Genomic DNA, 24,643 nt, shown 5'->3' with positions numbered 1-24,643 from the left:
AGGGCTAATGTCCTTATCTTCAAAAATGTCATAATGACATCAGGTGATGCTGCACTTTGAAGTCCTGGTTATTACAAATGAGGTCAAATAACTAATCCAATCAGTTAAAACCTGGGAAAGCTCCAGATCCAGATGGTATTCCTTCAGAGTTATTAAAACAGAACAGTAAATGGGGGGCCTGGGTAGACTACACAGGAAAAGGCTATCTCAAATATGTTTAGAACTTTATAGGTCAAATGAAACACCCTAAATTTGGCTTGGTAGCTAATCTGCAGATCCCTCAGCCACCAGTGTTATATGTGTGTGACAGGAAGCCTAGCCACCACATTGTGCATTAGTTGCAGCTTCTGAACTACCCTCAAGGGTAGCTCCACATAGAGCACATTACAATAATCCAGTTGTAATCCAGTAAACACATAAATCACAGTACCTAGGCTCTCTCTGTCCAGGAATGGCTGTTGTTATGTACCAGTCAAAGCTGGCAGTAGGCACTCATTGCCATGGAGGTCACTTGGGCATCCAGTGATGGATTAATCCAAGAGTACTCCCAAATTATGGACCTGCTCTTTCATAAGCAGGTACATTTTCCAATTCCCAGACTGTTGAACTGCCCATGCACAGTTCTTCTGTCTTAATAGCTGCAGGTTATTGGCCTTTATCCAGTCCACACTGCATCCAGGCACTGATCCAGGTAGTGCAAGACCACTCCTGACTCACTGAATAGTGAAATAGAGATGAGAGTCCCAAAACTCCTAATGATTGCTCCCAGCTACTTCCTATAGACATTAAATAATGTTGGGGATTGAGTAGTGTCCTGTTGCACCCCACAGTATAATAGCTAGGGGACAAAGGCACAATCACCGAGTGCTATTCTCTGTAATTGACCTCATAGATAGGACTGGAACCACTGCAATACAGTGCTCCTGACTCCCATATTACTGAACCAATCCAGAAGGCTACCACAGAGAAATCAAGCAACAGTAAAAGGATGACACTCTCTCTTTCCCTCTCCCACTCCATCCGGGCAACCAAGGCCAATTCCACCTGAAAACTGGACTTAGAACATACTGCAATGGGTCCAGATAATCTATTTTAAGACTGACTGTAGTTGAATCACCTCCACTTCTCTTGAGCACCTTGGCTCCCAAAAGGGGTATTTGTGAGTGGGCAGTAGTTCATAAACTTTTGAGTCCATGGGAGGCTTCTTTAAGAGTCGTTGACACCATCACATCATGTAACAATGCATTTACCATTCCCTGGACCCAACCAGCCAACCCACCTTAGCTCAAAGAAGTCAGTATGGGCAAGGGTCAAGAGAACATGTGGACCATCACTTCACCAGAATCTGTTCTAATCTTCGTGTTCAGATCGCTATGGAGTTGAGCAATTTTACTCTCAAAGTGCCCAGCAAAATTGTCACGGTAGGCCTCCAAGGGTTCCAGTTTACTATTTGCCAGGACAGATGTAACTCAACCATGTACCATTCAGAAAGGTTTTGCAAGATAGCTTCTTGAGGACATCATGGTTGCAAGAAAGTAAAGTAAGCCTTTACTGTGCTCTAATGCATGTTTGGTTACCCTTACAGTAGGTCTCAACACCAAGCCAGCTGTAGCCATCATCCAGCTTGCCTCATTGAAGCTCCACAAACCATGGTGCTACTCGGGCTTCACAGTGCCAGAGAGGGTGCTTGGAGCAATTTGGTTGACAGCTTGCCTCACCTCACCATTCCACAGTGAGACTCAGGCCTCAACAGGATCACTAGCTCCAGCTACTGGAAGCTTCTCTAGAACCTTCAATAATCCATCAGATTCCATAAGACTCTAGGGATGGACTATCCTAACAGTCCTCCCCCCTTGCAGAGGGAGATTTTTGGTGCAAACCAAACCTCATCAGAAAATGGTCAGACTGTGACAACAGAGTTATAACAATCTTTACCATCTTCATTCCATCGTTTTCACACTTTGTAGCAAAGACTAAATGAAGGGCATGCCTCACTTTGTGTGTCAGGCCAGTGATGTATTGAGACAGCCCCATAGTTGCCATGGAGGCCATGAAATCCTGAGCTGGCCCAGCAGAGTCAGCCTCTGCATGAACACTGAAATACTTCAGAACATCAGTACTGTGGTTCTCCAACATCACACTTGAGATCACTTCCACCACTTCAGTCAGGGAAGTGATTGGGTGGCTAGGTAGAAGTACACCAATAGTATTTCCCAGCCCTACCTGGAGATGCTGGGACCTTCTTTACATCTGAGACCTTCCTGTTGCATCCACCATCTCCTTAGGTCTTTGGTCCAATAAGAACTTATATTTTAAAATGAGTTTGTCCTTTGAATTGCTTCAGAATTTCTGCATCTAGTACCATAGGCTTCTCCTTTTTTGCTGCACTTGCTTCTAGCACTGCAATAAAATAGGTTTCTGCCATACAGTATGGCTATCCTAAATCTTGAATACTCCATATAGAACTTGGGTAGCTGCATCTGAATGTATTAGCTGCAATCCTACACACATTTGCATATATATACGCCCCATTGATTTCATGAGACTTCTAAGAAGGTAATTATGAGTGTAATTCATGCTTCCCTTCACTGGAATTTGATGCAAGGCACATGGTAGTGTTAATTAAGGTATGTTTTGTTTTTAAAAAAGAACGGTTAAAACTATGAAATACAGAAAACAATTTATTTAATGGAGTTGTAATCTTACAATAATTCAGCAAAATATAAAATAGTGCTTTTTTGTTTGTTTTCATCTGCACTTACTGTTTTCTAAAAATGTAAACTTTGACAATAATTTGCACTCAATATTTTTTATTTGCTTTGTTTTATTTTCTACAGTCATGTTAAATATAGCATGCAAATAACTGAATAACAATAATGGTGTACATGTTTCAATATAAAGTAACAATTTTGTTTTAAAGCTTTAAACAAACCACTCCATAACGTTTTAGTGAATTAACATAAAATGCATTAACAGAATAAAAACCTTGAAAATGTTGCTGTTTTCTCAATCTTTTACATAAATCATACTTAACAGGGGTATTAAAATATATTTTCATATAAATGTTATCAATTTATATAGCTATAATGGATTATTCTGTTTCTGTGTAATATAACTGCAACAATAAATCAAAGGTATAAAAGGGGGAACTTTGATTTGAATAGGGGAAAATAATGTACATATATTGGTCCAGCCCTAAAGTACTAAATACTCCATCTAGATTAGAATATGCCTGACTTCTGCAAACCTGAGTAGGACTGTACACCTGAATAGGACTGCACACCAGGAGTGGTGTGTGTTATTATAAGTGTACACCAGTGCTTTTAAAAAAACTTTTCAAACTCAGGCTGTATTTTATTGTCTTACCAAGAACAGTCTAAGAAATAAACATGAAAACATTTTTGTCCACAATCTATGGGGACTTCCTAGCTTTACAAAACTCTAGAATCACAGACTTGCTAGAATAGAAGCATTATTTTTAGAGGTGGCCAGAATCATGCTACTTATTAACAAACACAATAGATATTATGCAGTGTGACATTCTAGCTTTAAAGTGTTGTAAATCATGAAAACAGAGATGGCATCTAAATTAAATGAGGCACCAATCACTCCAAGGAGATATCAGCAGCCATTCGGAGACAGTTGTACATTTCTTGAGGAAGATCTGCTCTTGTGAGATTATTTGCATCCAAACGCAGATGCCTGACCCTGGAGTAGGCTAGTGCTCCAACAACCTTACAAAAGCTGCTCACTGGAAATTCTGTAACGTCAATGGTACATTATTATTAGTAGAACACACTAATACACAGTTTAGAATATTTGTTTACAAACTTTATTAACACCAAAAGTGTCAACAGATACTGAGTTGTCAATAGAAATGATCAGATTTACTTCAGTGGGACTTCTTTTTCATTCTTCTCATGAGTTTGTAGGTAAAATACATTAAGGCTGCAATCCAATACATGTCTACTCAGAAGTAAGCTCCACTTGGTTCAATGGGACTTACTCCCAGGTAAGTGTGTATTGGATTAAAGCCATAATGTAAGATGTTAGATTTTATAGCTCATTATAAAAGTAAATAAAGTAAACACAGAAGAACGTAGAGAGAGCTCACGAGATGACCACTTGCCACAACCATGATGTTGCTGCAAACAAGACAAATCCAATATACGTATACAAATCCAACATCCAGTATAATATACAAAATCGCAGTACATTTCAGAGATTACCTCTTGGGGAATATATTGTTTCTTTTCATAGATAAATTGGAAGGGGTAGCAAAATTGTTAGAATTATTTCAAAAGATAGTGGAAACAAATTGGTCATTAACACATGTTGGCAATCAGAAGAACAAGGTTTAAATAATTACAATTTTAAAATTCTAGAATTTGTCTCCTTATAAAAATTGTAAATCAAAGGGCTGCACTGAATGTGAAAGAGAGAGGGGGTAAAGTTATTAAGGAGATCTTGTCATTTTCAACCTGAGACCTCATTTGTGGTCTACTGGGGTCTGGAATAGGGTTGCCAGGCTCAGGGCCTGAGACTGATCCTGTATCTTTAGGAGAAGAGAAAGCCAGCCAAGTGCAGGTGTTCTTGCAACACTATAATGGGAAAAACCACAAGGTGGAATTCTCCCTACCCCCTGCACAACTTTTAAAGATACAGAAGACCTCTTGGGGGCTGGGCCTGGCAACCCTACAGGATTAGCCTCAGACACTGAACCTGGCAACCCTAGACTCTGGAAGGTCCCCCTCAACGTTGTGTAGAATATTGATAAAGTGTTCCTCTGTAGAACGATTTCCATAGATTTTGGCTGAATTAAGACTGAAGGTAATTATAATATCTCCAGTCATAAAGTTTGTTTTAGCTTTGCATGCTTTGATAACTAGTTAAATTTCCATTGCCACTGAGGCCAAACTAGATGTTTGATGGCAGATGCAGGTCTGTTAACCCAGATGGAGAGTGTGATTTGGAGGGGAGAAGGGGTGTTTTTTCTCTACTGTTGTTTCTCTCCTGAAGATTTGTCTGGCTGGGGGAGGAGTTTGCAAAGAAAAGATAGTCATTTTATGCTTTTCAGCAATTGGTGAAGAAGACACATCTCTGCGCAGATTTTTGGTTAAATGAATGTATTCCCACTTCCTGCATTACCCTTCTGTTCTTCTGTTTGTTAACTTTGTTATTGGTTTTGTGGTTTTACTTTATGATCTTAATGATAATATGCCCTTCTTTTAACTGTTATATTTTTGTAACTTGGCCTGGGACTATCCAGTGAAGGTTAGGCTATAGGTACAAAGAATAAATAAATACATAGCCACAAACAGATCCCATCTAAATTGTATCCTCTGTACCCAGATTTTTTCTACTCTATTGTGGAGACCCAGGTTCTCAGACTCAGACCGTCCATCAAATATTTAGTTCATCCACACACACAAAAACAGAATACAATCCTATACATATCTACTAAGAAGTAAACCACATTTTCAACAGGGCTTATGCCTAACTAAGTGTGCTGCTTAAAGTGCTTTTTATATAAATTAGTAATTGCTTTTCCCTTGCTTCCCTATGAACAGGATTCCAAAATTTTAAACAAAACTGATACCCAATAAATAAATTTAGTTCTTCTAAATATGACCTGAGTCCTGCTGCAAAGTTCTGTTTTTAATTTCATAATAAATATTTTCACAAATATTTATGAAACAAGTTATGTTCAAATTAGATGCAACCGCGAGGGGATCCTTACTAAATCCATCCCCACGTATAAGGGAGTCAAACAGGGTTGTATATTGGCCCCATCCCTATTTAACCTATACATCAACTCCTTGACTCAGAAGCTGAGACAATGCCCTGCTCACCCTCCCACCTTAGCTAATAAACCTATATCAGTATTATTATACGCCGATGACGTGGTCTTGCTATCGCTATCGCCTGTTGGATTGAAACGTCTGTTAAGACCCCTTGCTTGCAACTGTATAGAAGACCAGTTAGTGATTAACCACAGCAAATCTAAGGTTATAGTGTTTTCTAGAAAGAGAAGGAAGTATCATTGGTAAGTTAATGGCACCCCCATCGACCAAGTTCCATCCTACAGATACTTGGGAATACTATTCCATAAGTCAGGTCTCTGGCGCTCGCAGGTGGAGAGTGCCAGAGCGATCGCTTTAAGATCATCAAAAGCCCTTCTATCCTTTTTTTGCTCAAAAGGTGGCCACTATGTACCGTCTGAGATTAGGGTTTTCACGGCCAAGGTAATCTCAAAATTATTGTACGGTGCCCAAGTGAGTAACTACAATTCACACTTACCTTTTGAGATTATTCAAACTAAATTTCTTAGAAGTATTTTAGCTGTCCCCCCTTGCGTTTCAAATGCCAAACTGAGATATATAACTGGTATGCCCTCCATAGAATCACGGATCTGGATTCTTAAATTTCGCTACTGGATGAAATTGATTTTTGAGCCAGTTGGTCTTTCCCCCCTTATATTAATTGACAACTTTCAATCCAAATGGAAAAAATCCCTTTCCTTGCAGTTTACTTCTCTTGGCTTTTCTATCCCTTATGTTATATCATTGGGGCGCTCGAAAGTGCTGTTAGCCATCACCCAGAGGATTCTGGATGTGGATTTCCAAAATGTACTATCCTGTCTCGGCCCTAGGTTCACAAGCTCGCCATCCCTAAAACCATTCACTTCTGCTCAATTTCTTTATCACCTAACTATTCCTAGGTTAAGGAAGGCCTTTACGATGGCCAAATTTGACGTTTTGCCCTCAGCTCTACTAGAGGGAAGGTTCAATAGAATCCCTCGGACCGAACGTTACTGTCCTTGCGACAGTGGTGCCACTGAGACAGCAGAACACGTATTACTGGAGTGCAGGTTTTATACCAGCCTTCGCAGCCATTTTATTACTCCTCTCTTCCAGAAATTTCCAGGCAGAGATTAATTTTTTTTTGCACAATATCTATTAGTGGATATTAATTCCCCCATAACCCACAAAGTCGCGAATTTTTTCGCAGCAGCCATTGATACATGTAGAGAACTGATGAGCAAGGAACCTTTGACCTAATCGATCCATTGCATCATGAAATAATTAACTTACCTGTACTATTTTATACTGTTTTTGAATATGTTTTAGTGTTTTAGTGTATTTTTTGTACTGAATTTCTCTGGCTGGTCAATTGACCGTAATAAATCTAATGAATGAATGAATATGAAACAAGTTACAACCATTGAATAAGATAAACATGCCACAATACAAATTATAGGCATAGAAATGAAGAATGGTGTGAAGCAACCAAAACTATTCAAGGTAAAACTAATCCAATACTTTATTTATGTCCTGCAATGAGATTAGCAGTTTGTCCATAAAATGTGGGGAAACACTTGAATAGGACCATTTCATGCTGATTTGTTTTAATTATCAGACTAAGTGGAGATTCAGATTGATGAAACATATTTGTTTGATCTCCCTATCTCACTGGCAATACCTGGAGATTTTAAAATGATGACCTGTTGATGTAATCATGGATTCATGGTTATGAAAAGAACTTTCAATACTATCAATCATGGGTTGCATTACTGGGATACGCCTAGCCGGGGAACATTTTGTAATGACTTCAGTTCTTTCTTGTGTGTAGGTCTCAGAAGGTGGAGTTGAGAATATGTGTTCAACCTTTTGCTTATGAGGTTCCAGAGGGTTCAATGCTTTTTTAGAATGAAACCACTGGGAGATTTCGCCAAGGGTTAGGGATACTCAGCAATGTACCTTTTTGCCATCATATTCTGGCAAGGAGGTTATAAATCTGTGTTTTGAGTCAATGATGGGGATAAATAAAACTTAAATCCAGAGAAGACAGAGGTGCTATTCAGCCTACCTGTCCAGAGATAGGATGCTAGCCTGTTCTAGATGGAATCACATTCCCCTTAAAGATCAGGTTCACAGATTGGAAATACCTTGTTATTGAACCCACCTTGTTATTAGAGCCCTAGGTGTCTACTTTGGCCAGAAGTGCTATTGCCCAGCTTTGATTGATGAGCCACCTGTGCCTGTTGCTGATATGATCATATTCCTACATGCATTAGTTACATCTTGACTAGACTACTGTAACATGCTTTATGTGTGGCTGCCCTTGAAAACAGCCTTGGTCGCCCTGTATGATGACCTCTGTCGGGAGAGAGACAGGGGGAGTGTGACTCTGTTGATTCTCCTTGATCTCTCAGCGGCTTTCGATACCATCGACCATGGTATCCTTCTGGGGAGACTAGCTGAGTTGGGAGTGGGAGGGACTGCATGGCGGTGGTTCCGCCCCTACTTGGCGGGTTGGCTCCAGAAGGTGGTGCTTGGAAAACATTGCTCGGCACTCTTTACTCTCCAGTATGGGGTTCCACAGGGGTCAGTTCTGTCCCCCATGCTGTTCAACATCTACATGAAACTGCTGGGTGCGGTCATCCGGAGCTTTGGAGTGCGTTGCCATCAGTATGCTGATGACACGCAGCTCTATTTCTCCTTTTCATCTTCTTCAGGTGAGGCTGTCAATGTGCTGAACCAGTGCCTGGCTGTGACAATTTTATTTATTTATTTATTTATTTATTTATTTATTTACTTACTTACTTACTTACTTACTTATTTATTTATTTATTACATTTGTATACCGCCTCATAGCCGAAGCTCTCTGGGTGGTTTACAACAATTAAAAACATTAAAAACAAATATACAAATGTAAAAACACTTAAAAAAAAACAATTTGGGGGAGATTCCTGCCTGGCCAGCTTTGCACCTTGAACACAAGCCCATCTGTCCGTTCAAGAACATGAAGGACAGTCTAGCAGTAAAAGTGGGTACCTCTCTTCCCTCCACCCTCAAAGGCAGCACTCTTCCTCGTACATTTCAACCAGAGGCTGGTGGTGAGGCTCCCCTTCAGAGCCTTCCACTGCAGCCATCTCCTGTGGAGCAGCTGCCTGAAGCAGGGCCACTTTGTAGGAGGCTGAAGAGGGGCCAATTCCACAGAGAGAGAGGGAGGCTGTGCAACACCAGGCAGACAAACCGGTTTCCACTACTGCCATCAACAAGGAAGGAAGCCAGAGGATCAGGGCTGTGTCATAGATGCGGGTAGTGTCAAAAGGGCACTCATTTGTTATCACAGTGCAGGCATCAGCTGGAAGGGCAGAACTGTTGCAACCGGTAAAGAGATGATGGCCGCTGTTGACGACAGTGAGCCGATGGCAAGTGCCAGCCCCATGTAGCAGGCTTCTGAGATCAGGACATTTGTCAGGGAGATAACAACCAGGATCCAAGGCTGAGCAGAAAGGGAGGAAGGGAAAGGAGGAAACTAGCTGATAGCATGTCCTGGCCTAGAAATACTCTAAACCCCAACCAGATCCTGCTGGGAGCAACAGCAAATTTGTTGAGCGTCTCTTATCAAAGCTCAGAGCAGAAAGGTTAGGCAGTAGAGGAAGGGGGACAGGAGGGGCAGGCATTGGGGAGGGGGAGGAGTGGCATAAATAGCAGTTTTGGAAACTCCTGGAACCTAGCTGCCATCCAGGGTTGCTCCAAATTTGCCCCTGTGGCTGCATACAAAGGCACTGGTGCACCCAGGTAACGGTGGGAGAAGCTCCGGGACACCAGGATCACCAGGACGCCAGCAGCAATGCTCAAGAGCCCAGAAGCCACCGCAACAACATTATCCACGGTGTACTCCGAGGTGATGGTGTGTGCAGGCCAGGCCATGAGGCGCAGGAGGAAGCCATGGACGATGGCCCCCAGCACCAAGGTCAAGTGGCCCAGGACCACCAGCGAGATGCTGCTGTGAGCTAGCCACTGGGCTCTGCAGCCTGCCTCTTCAGTGAGGGATGGAGGGAGGGAAGATAGTGAGGACTGCCACGCCATGGGAGGTAAGGAAAGCCCGGGGGTGGGGCACCAAGCCCCCAAGAGGAGGAGGGGTTCCCCAGGGTGGTGCTAAACAGAGGCATGAAGGAGGGCCGGGACTGAAGATGCTTGGGAATCCCGCCCCCCGTGGCGGCTGCCCTTCTTCACCCTGCAACCTCTCGGAGCTTGGAGTTGCTCTTCGGGGGCCCAACAGACTGGATGAGGGCTAATAAACTGAGACTCAATCCAGACAAGACTGAGATGTTGCTAGTGGGTGGTTCTTCTGACCAGATAGTGGATGTCCAACCTGTCCTGGATGGGGTTGCACTCCCCCTGAAGGAGCAGGTTCATAGCTTGGGGGTTCTCCTAGAACCATCTCTGTCACTTGAGGCTCAGGAAGCCTCGGTGACACGGAGTGCTTTCTACCAACTTCGGTTGGTGGCCCAGCTATGCCCCTATCTGGACAGGGATAACCTGGCTTCAGTTGTGCATGCTCTGGTAACCTCCAAGCTAGATTACTGCAATGCGCTCTACGTGGGACTGCCTTTGAAGACTGTTCGGAAGCTGCAGCTTGTGCAAAATGCAGCGGCCAGATTGGTAACAGGGACCAGACGGTCCGAACATATAAAACCGATTCTGGCCCACTTGCTTTGGCTGCCTGTATGTTTCCGAACTCGATTCAAGGTGCTGGTTTTAACCTATAAAGCCTTACATGGCTTGGTACCACAATACCTGATGGAACGCCTCTCCCGACATGAACCCACCCGTACACTATGCTCAACATGGAAGGCCCTCCTCCGGGTGCCTTCTCTGAGGGAAGCTTGTAGGCTGGCAACAAGGGAGAGGGCCTTCTCAGTGGTGGCCCCCAAATTATGGAATGATTCCATTGACAAGGTGCACCTGGTGCCAACACTGCTATCTTTTCGGTGCCAGGTTAAGACTTTCCTCTTCTCCCAGGCATTTTAGCATGTGTTTTAAATTGTGTTTTAAATTGTTTTTAAAAGATGTGTTTTTAAATTTGTATATTTGTTTTTATTGTTTTTAGTTCTTGTAAACCACCCAGAGAGCTTCGGCTATGGGGTAGTATATAAATATAATAAATAAATAAACTACTTGGAGTTCAATTGGTGCAGAATGCTGGTGATCGATGACTGGGTCAAAGTGCTGGTATCACATCTGTATCTGTTGCACTGGCTGTCAGGTCATTTCTGAGGGCAATTCAAGGGGTGATTATTACTTTGAATTCCCTAAACAGTTTGGGACCAAGTTAATTGAAGGACTTTCTTACCCTGTGTGAATCTGCCTGTATGCTTAGGATTGTTTCATTGCATTCTGAGGCATAGTTGGTGGCAATGTGCATGACATCCTTCTCTGTCTTTGTACTCTGTATGCACTGTCCCAAGAGTTGGGTCTTTTTGTCTCTGTTTGTGTTCCTGTGGCAAATGAAGATATTTCTCTTCAAACAAGCTTTTAATTCTGTTGTTGCTTTATTTAATTTATTGATTGTTTATTCTGGCTCTTTGTATTCATGCTCTGAGATGTTGTTTTTAGTCTGCTAATTAAGTTTTAATGATGAATTGTTATTTTATCCTTGTTTTTTACATTTTCTAAGCTGCTTTGAGCAATTCAATTTTGGGATATATTTTAATATAAATATTAGTAAATAAAGCATTTGCTTAATCAGGAGCACTTAGAAAGTGTGCTTGAGTGGTTATCATCTAATATATTTTATATATGGCAAGCACTGTGCTAACTGTGCTAATTGTGGGTACTGGTCAAATTCCTAGCTTTAAGCTGACAACCCAGCATTCATACTGGCCATATGTCAACAGGTTCTTTATTATTATTTATTAATTAAAGTATTTTGATACTTTTGATAGAAGTGCATCAAGGTGGCTCACAATATACAAAGACACAGTAAATTTTATTATTAAAAACAGTTATTAATAATGCCCTCTGATTGGCTGAAGGCAGGTCCTGGTTTGGTGCTATGGTGTGAGTAAACAGAAGACTACTACTTAACTTGTGCTCACATAATAACCAAATGGTTATACAAACTAAAGTATGCATTGTATTGGGTACCCAAGAGCTGAAAATGTACCTCATTAAATAAATACTTTGCAATATCCTTGTTCCTTACCTTTTTCACTAGACTCCCTGTGCTGTGATGTTCACACTCAGTTTTTAGTCTTCTTGTGGCCCCTTTCCTATTCTTACTCTGAAAACAAATAGCTAGATAATGGCAACGTGAGGACAAATAATGGTCCCTACGAAGTGTTTGATGTGCCTCATATACATGCTTGCATTTTTTCTTCAAATTATTATGTTTTTGCACCTCTTCATCCTATGATTGTTTGATCATGCCAGTAATAATACTGTCATTGGAATAAGAATGAATAGTGCAAATGGCACACTCTATGCTATTTGCTTCCACTGAAGACTTAAATGGATTCTTATGCATCTGTGGAATATCCCAACACTCCCTTTGGGTAGTTATATAATTTTTAAAAATGATGATGATGCAGCAACTATAGAATTATATTTTTTCTTATATATTAATGGATTTCTTTTCAAATAATTCCAACTAGCTGTTTATTTTTATGCCTACTTCTGAAGTTATCACTTGCCATTCTTTTGGTTAGATGGAAATATTTGCATAATTTTTTTTAAATTAAGAGTGAAGATTATAATTTGTGATATCTAACATTAGTCATAGAGTATACCTATTGAAATCCATGGACTTGTGCCCATTGATTTCAATGGGTCTACTTTGAATATGATTAATGTTGGATATCACTTAATGTCATTAATTGATTTTTCCATTCCTCATGCACTGCCTAGGCCAAAATGTATATGGATAGTATTTCTATCCTTTGAAAGGACATGTCTTCTGAGACAGATTTTTTTGGGGCAGCAATGTGTAGCAAACATCTAATTGCAATATCTAATTTTATCAGTATTTTTAATGTATATTTTATGTAAGCCACTTACAAGACTTGATGATTAAGCGGCATACAAATCTGGTTAAATTAAATAAGTGTGAGAGCAAGAAGCACAGTCCAATTCTATCTGCTGCTATGGAAGCCCACTGAAATTAATAGAAGGAGCTGAGTAAGTGGTGCTCAAGCAAACCCCAACCATTACAGAGGATATTGGGCAAACAATTTTTCAGGTGAATCATGTCTACTTCTCTTGCAGTAACATGGATTGGTGTTTTTCATACAATATTTTTTTAATACCGCAAATATAAAAGAAGGCCAAAAGGGCTACTAATCTAAACTCCAGTTTTGAGTTAGAAATAGTTTGAAAGCATTGCATCCCACAAGAGATCTTAAGCACCAAGATCATATCACATTAAAAATGAAAACAGGATCTAAAGACTTCTGCTTCCGCCTCTGGTGCATGGATTACTGTCATCATGCAGTATCGTTTAGACTACTCAGAACTTTCTCCTGGAAGAGGAAAAACAATATTTTTGTCAGAATGTTTTCCAAATTGCCACCTTCAGGCTCATACTGGTAAGTGTCTTCTCTAGCACTCTTAACTATACCTTCCTGGCAATGTGCCTGCTTGTCAACACTTTCTGGTCTTCATGCAGGCAGTTGGGTAAGACATGGAGTAAATGAAGACTGCTTGGGAGGATCATTTGAGCCAAAGCGTTAGAAAAAGCAGAACCTCTGAAAGGTGTGGTCTCTGGGAATACTAGGCAGAAGAACTATATACGAGCAACTATGAACGGAGGGGAAATGCAGGAGGACTGCAGCAAAAAAATTTGGTTGATGACTGGTGCATTTCATTATTTGGGGGGTGTCTATTTGTGAAGAAATAATCTATTTGATGATGGGAGTATATATTTTAATTAATGGAGATACATCTGTTTATGAATAGGGACATATTTTGATTGGCTTAATAGAACATTTGCTCATCTATGAATAGTGTTCCTGTGTAGGGAACTTCAGATCCTACAGCTTTTACTTTGATGGCTACCAACTTGGATGGATTTAAAAGAGGATTAGATAAATTCATGGAGGATAAGGCATCAATGGCTGCTAGCCATGATGGCTATGCTCTGCCTCCATAGTCAGAGGTAGTATGCTTCTGAATATCAGTTGCTGGAAACTGCAGAAGGGGAGAGCGCTCTTGCTCTCAGGTCCTGCTTGCGGTCTTCCCATGGGCAACTAGTTGGCCACTGTGAGAACAGGATGCTGGACTAGATGGGCCATTGGCCAGATCCAGCAGGCTCTTCTTCTTCTTATCTAAAATTTATTAGACGCCTATCTGGTAGGTAAAGTCCTATCACTCTAGGCGACGTACAATAAAAATATGATACAAATACATGTCAAAACGCAAAATACAAAACAGTCAATTAAATCAGATTAAAATCACAGAAAACAAGAGACCAATCCACACCTTTAACTACACAGCTCTGATAAATTTCTCCTCCCACCTAAACAAAAAGCCAGGTCTTCAGCTGCTTCCGAAAACACAAAAGTGATGGAGCTAGACGAATAGGAACTGGCAAGGTATTCCATAGTAATGGAGCCACAATAGAGAAGGCTTTAGACCTAGTGCCGGCTAATTTAGCCACTCTGATTGAAGGAACAATGTTCTTATACATTATTTAAAATAATTTTGATATTGGTTTTGCTGGTTACAAGTGGGCATCCCAATGTACATGTCTTGTAAAATATTTGACATCATTTCATGCAAGGTATAGTATGTTATCACAACTATACATAGGATAGCTTTAAGCAAGAAGGTTGGTTCTTCACTTCCACAGTTGGCTTATGTGTAACTATAGACATATCTGTGAGGAGTTAAATAAAGTATGAACTCATCTTGGCAATAATGTCATTCCCTGTGAGGAATACTAAACAGTGTGTTTGTTAGGGGGAAAGTTTACATAGATCAAACTTAAGGATGCACCTGCTATTTAGCTATCATTTCATTGTCTTGTTAGTATCATCTTTACCTTGTTTTTAAAAAGGGAACATTACTCACTGTTTATTTGATTGACTTGGAGGTAGTAGTTTTCGAGGTGCTCATTTACTGTTGGAATGCTCTTCAGCTGATTATAGGAGAGATCCAGCTCAACAAGGGTAGAAATATTAAAAACATTGCCTGGTATCCCAGAATCTGTTAACTTATTGTGAGATAGACGTAAATACTGCAGTGCTTTAAAACCCTGGAAATACGCACCAGGAATGTTGGTAATCTGATTATTGTCAAAATACAGCATCAGTATATTAGGGGGCAGTCCTGAAGGCAGCTTAGAAAGTTTGTTAAAGCTCAAGTCAAGATACAAAAGTGAATTTAAGCCTTTAAAAACTCCAGAAAGTGTAGCTTCGGACAATTCGTTGTGCTGTAGGTGAACGACAGTCAGATTCACTAATCCTTCAAGTGTGTTGGGGTTGATTTTTGTAATCTTGTTATGAGTGAGTTGCAGGTCATCCAGAGTATTGGGTAGTGGCCCAACTACTTCGGTTAAGTTGTTGTAATTTATATGCAGTTTTTTCAAATTCTTTAGTTTGGTGAAGATTTTGCCTTTAATTTTAGAATTTTCCAGATGGTTATTATCTAAGATTAGCCATTCCAGGTCTGTTACATTTTCAAAGGCATTTTCTTCTATGCCTTCAATCATATTATTGCGGAGATACAGGTATTTAATTCCAGTAGGAACAATTGGGAGACTCTTCAGTTTAAGATTGTCACAGTACATGGCTGATGGATAGGTTATAGGGCAAGTACATTCTGGTGCACAGACTGCTGTTGATAGCTCAGACATTAGGTGAGAATAACCATAATCAGACTCTGAAGGATAATATCTATCATAATCATACTGACAGAAGATGCCACTGATCAAGAAAAGGAAGAAAGGAAGAGAATTCAGATGCATCTTTGGAGTGTGTGTTGCTTCTGTTGAGAGAGATAAAATGCATACAGTTACCTGATTGGTCATTACAAGGAAGTATATATGAAGCATTTTTCTGTGAAGGACTGTGGGTCAGTTTTAAAGCATCTGTTTTACATGCAGAAAGTCCAAGGTTCAATTCCTGGCTGGCGTTTTTCAACCTTTGGCCCCCAGATGTTGTTGGACTTCAACTCCCATCATCCCTAACCATTCAGTAAATTGGCTGGGGATTATGGGAGTTGTAGTCCAACAACATCTGGGGACCCAAGGTTGAAAAACACTGATAGATGAACCAATGGTCTGACTTTATATAAGGCAGCTTCCTGCATTCTATATGCATATTTTGTGTAAACATAAATAATTATTTTTAACATTAGTAAAATTGTGCTTGGCCTTATATATTCTTATTTATTTATTATCTTATGCCACATATATGTTTTTGCTACATTAAGTATTGATAATATTATTAAGTCACATTATGGTAAGTAGCATACAGTTGGCATTAAGTGTAGGGCCTGATATGAAAAGGACTATTAGGTGTTAGTTTATGCTGACAAGAACTTAGTCTTGACAATAGTATTGCTACCTAATAAAACTATAATAAATTACTGAAATTTGAATATGGCAAATGAACTGAACATATGAAAGTATGGTCAAATTTAGTGGACTGTTAACAATTACAGTTGATAGAGCAATGGACTTGACTGAGAATATTTTGGGTTCATATCCCACGCCAGGATGAAGTCAGCTAGTCTACTTTGGGCAAGTTAATCTTTCAACCTAACATGCTTGTCCATGCAAGGATAAAATGGGAAGACCCATGAATATTGTTCTTGGCATAAAGTGGGATACAATGTCATGCACCCTCTGTTGAAAGAACTTCTTCACACATGTCAAATGTCCTACACAGGTACCACTTTTATATAACTATCATATATTATGATCATACACATATCTATTTTGGCATGCATTCACATTTTTGGAATCAGTCTTTGTTGGGGGGCTGCCATATTTCCATATGTAAATCAGTACAAAGAGGTTTATAAAAGGGAGAAAAAATGTTATGGGCAAGCCAAGGTCCTTATGTTGTGTTTGCAATAGTATAATTAGGAAATGAGAAAACATTAACAAATAGATGAACAAAGATGGAAAGAACAAATGTTATGTTTTTCTTTGTCACATGTTTTCTTTGAATATGATGTGTAATGGATGTACTGAAACACTTTTACAGAATTATATAGAAGCATAAAAACACATGCTGCTGTCTTCAATATATTGGATGGAAAGGGAACAAGTGACTTTCATGCAGTCTTATTTGTTACATTTAGATCATTAGAAATATGACAAATATATTCAACTTCAAACTTTTTTCTTATGGAACTATTACTTACAGCAAATAATATGTGCCAAATGAACCACCATTGTTTGATGATAGGTACATCTTATGGATTTAAAAAAATGGGATACCTTATTTGAGTTTGATGAGGACGATAGTCGCCTTGAACATTTCACCTGTTTACTTTTGAAATTGTACACTTGACAAAAGTTAGTGCTACTCCTTCAACACAGCATGACATCTCAAAATTTGTGAGTTGTGCTAACACCAGGAACATACTTCAGCCAGAGTACCAGTAGAGTTCCAGCCATTAGTGCAAGGAACCTGTGCTCAAAACATACCTGAACAGCACCAGGGTGAAATCACCTGTGAAAACGTTTATGTGATACCTTGACAACTTCAGGGCCCATAGCAGCTACCATAACTGCATACTGTTTTCTACGGACAAGAGTTTGTTTTTGTAGGGGTAACCTGGGCAGGGGCAGACAGGACAAGTTGGCATACAAGCATGTTAGAAATTTATGAAAATGTAGGAAGAGAGGCAGGTTTGAAATTTAGGAAATAAATAAATAGAAGCTGTCCAGGGTATGATCTGAAGGTACATGAGGCCACCACCTTGCTGTAGCTAAGCAAGTCTGGGCCTGGTTAGTGTTTGGATACATGCACACCTGGGAACCTCATATATGCCCCTTGGGTTCCACGGTGGAAGAAAGGCAGGGTAAAAATGAAAGAAAATGAATAAATAAATCCATGGAAGCTAAACTTTGCAATACAGTTGCCATTGGGATAACCATAACAAAATTGGGTGTTCTCATGTTATAGTGCATAGTCTTTTGTCTTTTGATTTCTTTACTCAGGATATACGCCTATCAACATAGAAGGGCAGGATAGGACTTTCAGGTCCCCACACAACCTATACAAATAAGCAGTGGTTTTTTTTCTGTACGACATTTTTTTTCAAAGAAAATATTGCTTGTACCAATTACCTGTGAACCACAAACCTGTTCATCCAAGGCAGTGCTCAGTCTGACATATTGTTATCTCTCCCTCACAAAGAAATTATAAAATATTAAACCTGACACTATAACGTGTGAATGCACATTAAGTTAGATGGAACAATTTATTTTAAAATAAAATGTCTCCATGCAGATCTTTTGGAGAAAACTATAGTTTGATGCACAGAAAATGAAAACATTAAAATTGTACTGGTCCCTGAGCCCTAAGTACCTCTTTCAGGCCTTTGCTTACATTTATAGAGGCAAATAGAGGCAATTAGGACCTTACAAGTTTTAACAAGACAGAATTGGGTGTGAGACACATGGATAAGATATTTGAGCTTCCATGGGAGATAATGGAAAAGTTCCACTGATTTTAGTGGAACCAAATGTATTTTTGCTCTATATGTATTTTCATGAGAACACACTATATAATATGCCAAGCAATAGCTCTGATATGTAGCTATGATAAATTAACAGTAATTGAACAAAGGTAATACTATAAGCTTTCACTAATGGTGAAACAACCAAACACATTTTCTAATTCTTTAAAATCATGGGAAATCAAACTAAGGCCTCATTTGGACTGACACACCTTGGCCCTGTAAATATTTCTAAGATACTTCTGCTGTGTTTGGCATACCCCTGGGGACAGAATGTATTTTGGGATGGGAGGGTGGCATGAGCTAGTTCGCTCAGCAAAACTATGGTAAGCATTGAAGAAGATATTAAAATATTAGTATTTAAATATTTTAAAATATCTACTTAAATGTTTACTTCATTTTTGAAAAGAGTTAGGTCAAATATATAATCTGAAAAAAATATAATAAAAGACATATGATGATCATAGATGTGTACAAATTTAAAAGACAAATCTTTTAATAATAATCTAATCTTAATCTTGTAAATACAAATGATATATTCTATGGAGCAAGGATGGCATAATATATGGACGACTCAAGATTCCTCTTTAAAATGTGTGTGATAATTCATCATTGTGCTTTGCAAAGTTATGTATTATCATTTCACACATGTGTCTGATTGTGAACCAATATTGGTCACCAGTGAATTTATATTTTATGAACACTTCTGACACATATGTTTGAAAATCTTCTAGAAATCTGCTTAAAAATTTCATTGTAAGCATGACATTTTCATTTGGCATCTTCTTCCAGATGAAAAGTCTCTCTTACACTAGCAGTAAGTAAGCAAAGTTACTTGTGTGCTATTTTTTAAAAGTTTCATTATGAAGACACCAGTACAGTTCCATAGATCAGGGGTATTAAACAGTAAACTGTTACAGAAAAATAGCATACAATATTTTGGATAGACTTCTTTCATGCATTATAATATTGCCATTATAATGGAGTCAAATGAAGCATATTGATTTTTTCAAGTCTTAACTTCATCTCCTACAAAATTTGTTATACCAATATAATTCATCTAGCTAATTTCCATATAGGTACTAATCAATAGTTGGATAAGTACAAATTATATTTGGTGGGTTTTGTTTTCTCTAAGGCTTGGCCATTTTTATTGAATGACCCTTCTCCTAGAAGCCAACACGTTCTGCAAAGAAGTGCAACGATAACCCACAAAACATGTGGAGCATTTTAAAACAAACTGTGTAGGCAACTGCACAAAAGCAATTGCATTCAGTTTGCAAATTGGCAAAGTTCTGGCATGTTCTCGTTGCCATTTTGTTCAGCTGCTTGATTGTTAGTGCGAAAGCATGCGAGAGTACTTACGTTTCTGACTTGAAGCTGCTTCCTTTAATTCCCACAGCAGATTCAGTAAGGGACTGGATCAACCAATATATGCTATAAACAGTGTCAGAAGGTAACTGGCTGCCAGATCCTCTGTGATACAAGGGCTTGGGGGGAAAATCCTAGTCACGCTCTTGTCTGAAGCTATGTCATCATGGTATTCTGGTGGTGTGGTATGTAAAACTGCTGCTGTCTAATCAAGTGCAGGTGGACACTGAATGGTAAAGGACAACCCATCCGCTCCCTGTGGAACAGGAAAGAGATAACCCATTTAAGGAACTAGAGAAAGTTCAGGCTGTCTACCATAACACAAACAGAATTCTAAAGGGGAAAAACAATTTTAAATAACGCACAAATTACAGACATTGCATTTTACCTAGCTCATTTTATACCCTTCAGCAAGCTCTAAACAAATAACACTCAAACCTCAGGGTAGCCACACTTCTTCAGCCAAATGACTCACTCCTTTTTTCTTGTTTTTCTTTCTACTAAGTTATGTACATAATAATTTAATAAAAGCCTCAGCAGTGGAAAAATAACCCAAATAGTGAAACTCCACAAGGTTTTTCCTTTACCATACTATAATGTAAAAAAACCCCAAACCCTTCAATGCAGTAAAAGGGAAGATTGGACATGGTGTGCCATTTAGCCACATACCACATTCATTTTTTTTATGGCTTAACCTAAATATTTTATAACAAAAATAATTAATAAAATACATGTTAATGTTGAGATAGAAATAAATAGTTGGCAACTTCCCTAAAAGTACACTAAGATCTGTCCCTTTTAGGACTTAAAGAATCTGGAATCAATCAACTGTGTTGTCTGTTTCTTATTTCATGGATACTGTTCAAGAATGCATCCTAAAGTTTGGATGTGAATGTTATTGAAATAAGGCACTGCCAAAAATAATGCTATGAAAATAAGGAAATAATTGTCAAAACCTGAAGGGTTCTTTCTGGTTCTAATATCTCCAGAAAACCTCCACCAAAGACCTCAATTTGTTCTGAGATACATTGTTCCTTTACAATAGTCATCTTTACACCAACTGGTTTGGTAAGGGATAGGGAAGAAGGGGAGGGGCATGAATCTTACAGACAATCTGAAGAGGACTTATTACTGCATCACATAAAATTTCTAAATTGCAGATATAATTTGTGTGGCTAATGCAAACAATATATCTTCAAAAAGGCCACTAATTTGTGGGATAATCAATAGCAAATAATAACTATATTCATCTTCATGGGCTCCCCTCATCTTATTCTAAATTTACCTTGTTTACATAGGGTGTTAGACGTACGATTATCTCCAGTGATAGTCATAATCAGAGTAAACCTGTTGAAATTAATGGACTTAAGTTGCTCATGTTCATTAACTTCAATGTGTCTATTCTGAATATTATTAGAAGTTAACTGTTGATTTATATAAAGAGAAGATAATATGAAAGCAACTGTTCTGGTCAATGAAGTGATGGGCTGGTGTCTACTCCTGCCTGACAACTAGCAAGGGCCTTTGGGAACCTGACATAAGAAACATAAACTTCACTTGAGATGTGACCTGGACTGGTACGCTATCTGTGTGATCTGAAAAGATCCTTAACTCTGTGGTAGAACTTTATCCTAAGGGTGTACCTGCAGCAGCACTCCTTAGTAAGCTTGGTACAGACATTAGAAAGCAAAACCCTCCTTTCCTCAGTACTTCTATTCCTGATGTTCAGGTTTCAGTACTATTGCTTATGTAGCCAATATGGCACCAATCTTTCACAAGAGGAGGGTATTAGCAGGCCTGGGAAAATCCCAAGGTTAACAGAAGTACACACAATCAGGGGGAAATAAATTTCCACCCCCCCCAAAAAAAAAACCCAGCTCAATGAGAGCTGAATGCTCACTGAATGATGGGGCAAAAATCAGATGGGAAGGGGGAATTGAATGGAGTATCATGGAGGCAGCATGGCAGGCTGACTGAAATAGTGAACAGGAACACTCTGCAAGGCAGTATTTTGTTGCAGGTCCCACTCTTCCTAAAGTCTAGAGGTGAGTGTAGATCCTTATCTAGTCAAAAAGCCATCATTCCTGCTCAAGCAGGAGATACCAACAAGCTTGGAAAAACTAGTTTCATCTGAGATTGTCCCTTGTTGTTCTAAAGCTAATTTTTACATGTCAGAATCATAATATTTCATCTTCTCATAAATTGTAGGGATTTTTTAAAAAAAATAGTGCTGAAATGGCATTTGCATAGTTGTATCTATATATACATAAATACGCTAATATTTCAAATTATGTCAATTTAGATTGTATTATCATCAATTGTTTTATTTAGTTAGTTTATATATTGCTTAACACTATAGTTTCTAAACTGTGTACAATGAGGTTGCACTTGTGTATGGTCACCCTGCTTGTTGTATTTATTTGAATTTTGCATTCCATCATGACAGACTGTACTTCTCGCATTTTAGGGACTTTTCTCCCACTGTTTACTTTTCCCTTCTCAACCCATGAGTTGGTGGTGTTAGAATATATTAGGGATGGATGGATCAGTCTCTTTCTGGTCTGTAACAGTTTCATATGTGTTCGTTCATAACTCTGCTCTGTCCCATTTCTGTATCATTCTATGATTTTTTTAAAAATAAAAATGCACAAAAGTGTCCGTTATGTTTTCATTTATTTCCACAGAATACACATTTTACCCTGAAACAAACATTTTTGTATACACTGTAACCTAAAATGTGCATTTCTATGAACAGGTTGATATGTTTTTCTTGTTTTTTTGAGACAAGAACTCTATTACAAAATTCAGAGAAGTGTAAAAAAGGAAGGATAACTGCATCCCAATACTTTTATTAGTGTGGGAAGTATAAACCAGGCTGATTTACTCTTTGTGTGTTTGCTGTAACAGATTCACAACATTCACCCCGTTAGATCATGGCACATATAAGCATAAGTACTTTAATATTTAACGGTTGTTTATTGTATTTCTTGTTGTCAGACTGTTTCTAAAATAGTTGTTATTGTTTTAACTTATGTTTGTCACCTTGGGCTTATTGAGAAAAGGCAGAACATAAATGGTGCAAATTAAATAAATAAATAAATAAGCAGAGGCAAACAGCATGTGTTCCTTATAGGCATCAGATCAGCCACTGCACATCAGATCTCTAAGCCAGGTGTTGTCTGTGAAGAACACTCATAATTCTGTGGAATTCAAATTGTAATGCAATAAAATACAATATAAGAAATAAAAGAAACAATAAAAATACAATTAAAAATGCATGCAGCATCTAGCACATCACATTACAATTGCTACAACAGGCAGAAAAATCATTGTGGTCCACCAAGACCCTCAAAACATTTCAACTGGTTTGTGGGAAAAGTTTGGGAACCACTGCTCTAGGCAATGTAACTCTGCATAACAAGTTACCATCAGAAACTCTAACTCTGTCTGCCAGAACTTCAACAAAGTTCTGTATCTTCATACACCTAACACCTGGGTGGGATCACGTTGACTCCACACCGGTGTTGTGTTTAAATTGAATTCCCCAGTGCTTGTAAAACTATAGTTCACTTGTCCTAACTAAACCAGCTTGGGCTTTATGGGAAATAGAACCAAAGTGACCCTTATCTGACTTTTGATATAAAATGTCGGTTTATTTCCTGGTGACCTGACCCTTACCTACATTCCAGTGGCTCGCATAATAAAAGCCGGTTTAAGCTGGAAACTTCCCTACTATGCATTTCTGTATCTCATGTATGCTTGTGGCCTTGCTTATTGCTGCTAATGTGCCTTACATAGAAATGTCAAATGCTGTTCCATTGCCCCTCATATCCTTGAGTTGTACTACTCCCTTTTGATATGCAAGTAAGAATGATGCCATGTCTGTGTTTGGTTTAGGGGGCGCCCGGTTGCAACTGGGCCTCCTCTTCTCATCTGCCTTTGTCTGTTCTTGCATAGTGCTTATCTCAAGGACATGCGAAATATGCGGACAAAGAGTCTAAGAGATAGTCTTGATGTTTCCACCTTGTCCTTCTCCCTGTACCCCTTTACCTCCTTACATATGCCCTAAAGCTATGGCAGTTAGCAATTGTTTCTTTTGTATTTTATGACGTGAACCCGATATTGTAAACTTCGGGGTAAGCCTATATAAACCCTTGACCACCAATAAACGAGGTTCTCATGCTCGCCTGCTTCGGCTTGTAAGTATTGGGTCCCCTTTGCAAAGGCTTTGTTTCGTGTTATTTGATCTCTGATAGTGGGTTCATTTGCACTCAGCTCCGCACTCTTCCCGGGTGTAATAAGCGAGTTGGGGAGACAGGGCAGCTTGCGTGTTGGGTTTGGACCTAACAATTGGGGGCTCATCCGGGATCCCTTGTGCGGACCCCCTTTTTGCCATTGCACCCCTTACTTTGATAACAGGCGCCACGAGAATTTTTCTCGGTTATCAATACAAGTGGGCGGCTTTGACATTTCGGGGATAAAGCACAGTTGAGGAAAAACCCGCTATCAGACGTCATGGGAAATAAAGGGAGTGTGCCGGTAAAGGACAGCCCTTTGGGAATCATGTGCATGTTGTGGCAAGAGGAAGAATTGCCGGTGAGAAGGAGAGGCCTGAAAAAGAAAAGAATGATAGAGCTCTGTGAGGAGGAGTGGCCGTGGATGACTGCAGTGTCGGTGCCGGGTGAACGGTGGCCGAGGGGTGGGTCCTTTGAAACCGCTCCGCTACTGGGAGTGCGGAAACGGATTGGGGACACCCACCCAGATCAATTGGAATTTTGGCTCCTATG

The 24,643-nt window shown here is 39.3% G+C and overlaps 1 protein-coding gene across 2 annotated transcripts; it reads right to left on the bottom strand.

Moving 5' to 3' along the window:
• Positions 1-2,755: 2,755 nt before the first annotated feature.
• On the bottom strand, positions 2,756-20,183 carry LUM (lumican). 2 transcript variants are annotated; one of them, XM_061639584.1, is made up of 3 exons: positions 19,851-20,183; positions 14,862-15,776; positions 2,758-3,760 (listed from the first exon to the last, which is right to left on the bottom strand). In XM_061639584.1, exons 2-3 carry the CDS (start codon positions 15,754-15,756, stop codon positions 3,606-3,608), a joined length of 1,050 nt encoding a protein of 349 aa, XP_061495568.1. In that variant the 5' UTR covers positions 15,757-15,776; positions 19,851-20,183; the 3' UTR covers positions 2,758-3,605. The 2 variants fall into 2 exon arrangements, with proteins under 2 accessions (XP_061495569.1, XP_061495568.1); XM_061639585.1 differs by lacking the exon at positions 19,851-20,183 and having other exon boundaries at positions 2,756-3,760; positions 14,862-15,775.
• Positions 20,184-24,643: the final 4,460 nt, after the last annotated feature.

Source organism: Rhineura floridana, chromosome 8 (genome assembly GCF_030035675.1).
Source record: "Rhineura floridana isolate rRhiFlo1 chromosome 8, rRhiFlo1.hap2, whole genome shotgun sequence".
Taxonomy (NCBI): Eukaryota; Metazoa; Chordata; class Lepidosauria; order Squamata; family Rhineuridae; genus Rhineura; species Rhineura floridana.
The sequence above is the reverse complement of the archived record's forward strand: the minus strand, read 5'-3'. Positions and strand labels throughout refer to the sequence as shown.

Excerpts from the sequence above, each read along its gene's own strand:
- LUM (XM_061639584.1), bottom strand. The coding sequence starts at position 15,756 with ATGCATCTGAATTCTCTTCCTTTCTTCCTTTTCTTGATCAGTGGCATC. Across the intron at positions 3,761-14,861 it reads CCAAGTCAATCAAATAAACA|AATTTCCAGTGAGCAGCTTT; the intron begins GTGAGTAATGTT and ends TTGACGTTACAG.